The sequence below is a fragment of the Buceros rhinoceros genome, unplaced genomic scaffold (genome assembly GCF_000710305.1).
Source record: "Buceros rhinoceros silvestris isolate BGI_N320 unplaced genomic scaffold, ASM71030v1 scaffold5590, whole genome shotgun sequence".
Classification (NCBI taxonomy): Eukaryota; Metazoa; Chordata; class Aves; order Bucerotiformes; family Bucerotidae; genus Buceros; species Buceros rhinoceros.
The window spans coordinates 4374-6098 of NW_010388892.1; the positions used below are offsets into that span (position 1 = coordinate 4374).

At 41.9% G+C, this 1725-nt stretch overlaps 1 protein-coding gene across 1 annotated transcript in view; it reads right to left on the reverse strand.

Moving 5' to 3' along the window:
* Positions 1-1202: 1202 nt before the first annotated feature.
* The window catches only part of LOC104489628 (unconventional myosin-X-like), a gene marked incomplete at both ends in the record, with an annotated part of 37406 nt that continues 36883 nt past the window's right edge, over positions 1203-1725 (reverse strand). Inside the window, one exon of the mRNA XM_010131809.1 lies at positions 1203-1317. Coding sequence (XP_010130111.1) covers positions 1203-1317 — 115 coding nt within the window. The remainder of the gene's footprint in view (positions 1318-1725) is intronic.

Here is a 1725-nt window from a genome sequence, read left to right on the forward strand (position 1 = left end):
TAGTTTCCTTGATTGTCACACAGACAGACTACCAACTGGGCTACCACCACTCCTCCAACAAGGGGAGAGGGATCTCCTTCTCTAGAAGACATTATAGTCCGTCCACTCATTAAGAAATTATTGCTCTAAGCAACAAATATCATTATCTGATCTCCTAGACAAATTAAACATGAATATTCACTAGAATCACTTCTGGTTCTACTGTCATGGTGAAAATATTCTGAACTACTTTTTTGAAGGCTTAAGGGCAAAAAAAGCAAGTAAAGTTGCTTTGATGGACAACCATCTGCTCTGGGCAACATACTCGCTACTTAGAAGTGCTGTCTGCACTGGACACCATCCATCCTGGAATATTCTTTGAAGAATTCCACATGGAGTATGTGGAAAGTGACAGAGGCAGTTTCCCACTCCCGGATTTCTATAGCTATATACCTCACATCACTCACATCTATTTCTGTGTGAAGCTGTCTCAAAGCTTGAAAAACTTCAGATAGAAACACCCAGCTCCCTTCCCATTAAATGAAAGATAATGTTCCATTTCCAACTTCATGTCTGGAGAAAAATACAGAACAAAATAACTCCCCCCACCAAATCCAGACTATAATCCAGGCAAGAGAGAAGTGTTAAACATTCACCAAAACAGAAGCAAAATCTGAATTACACAAGTGGGGAGAAGCATTTGGATACCTTTTCCCAGAAAATGTATGCTAGCCTCTGGGCTAACTGCACAAACCATCTTCCTCAGCTGACAGCAGAAAGCTGTCACACATCTGGTGATCTAGCTACTTATTCACAGCTTAGATATATACCAAGCAGCAGCTCACTGCCTCCTGCAAGAATTTCAGTTAGCCAAGCAGAGTGAAACGTCTGGCACAAGAGGCAAGAGTTAACGGCACACATTGCAATCGCATAAAGTGAGACTCGTGCTTGTTCTCCTTGGATCCTTAAACTGGATCAGCCACATCAAACTCAGTCTGGCTTGGTCAATGAGAAGGAGTTTGAGACAAAATCAGAAAGCCTTCTACATCTCTAGGTACATAATATGGGAAATATTTGAGATGCTACAGGCCAGTGACATAGTCCAATGTATTTAGAGCGTCATCGCTGCTTTGGTCTTTCTACTAGCTTGAATCTCTCCAGATGCAATCGCATCCCCTTGCAGCTGGAACAAAGCCATACCCCACCCCACAGCGATGAAATACCTTAGTTTTACCCAACTGCCATTCTTTCCTGCTGCTGTCATAGGTCTGAAGAAAGCCTGCACATACAGCTTTGCTGTTGTCTGGGACACTCGGCCCCTTCACAAGCATCTTGTACCTAAGGACCAAACAAAGTCTCATGAGAATATGTGTGAGAGTAACCTGCACCCACCCCCCAACCTTTTAACTCTAATTATCTTCCTCCCATTAGTCCTTCTTCCTCTGGGACCTCCCTTCTTTGTGTTTGCCTTCCAATTTGGAAATTTCCATCCCTCAACCTTAATCTGTTCCTACCACACTGGCAATTATTGTTGCAATCCCAGTAAAAAAATACAAACTCAACAGCATTTTTCAGTAAAGAACTGTATTTCTGAAACATGTGCTTTCATCAGACACAAGTTATTTTGTTCAGTATAGGGGTGGCATTTACTGCTCCAAGAGACAAAGGAAGCAATGTTCATTGGTTCCTTCTAGCCTTAAACTTCAAAATATCCTTTTGATGCAGCTAATTAAAAGAAATAAACAC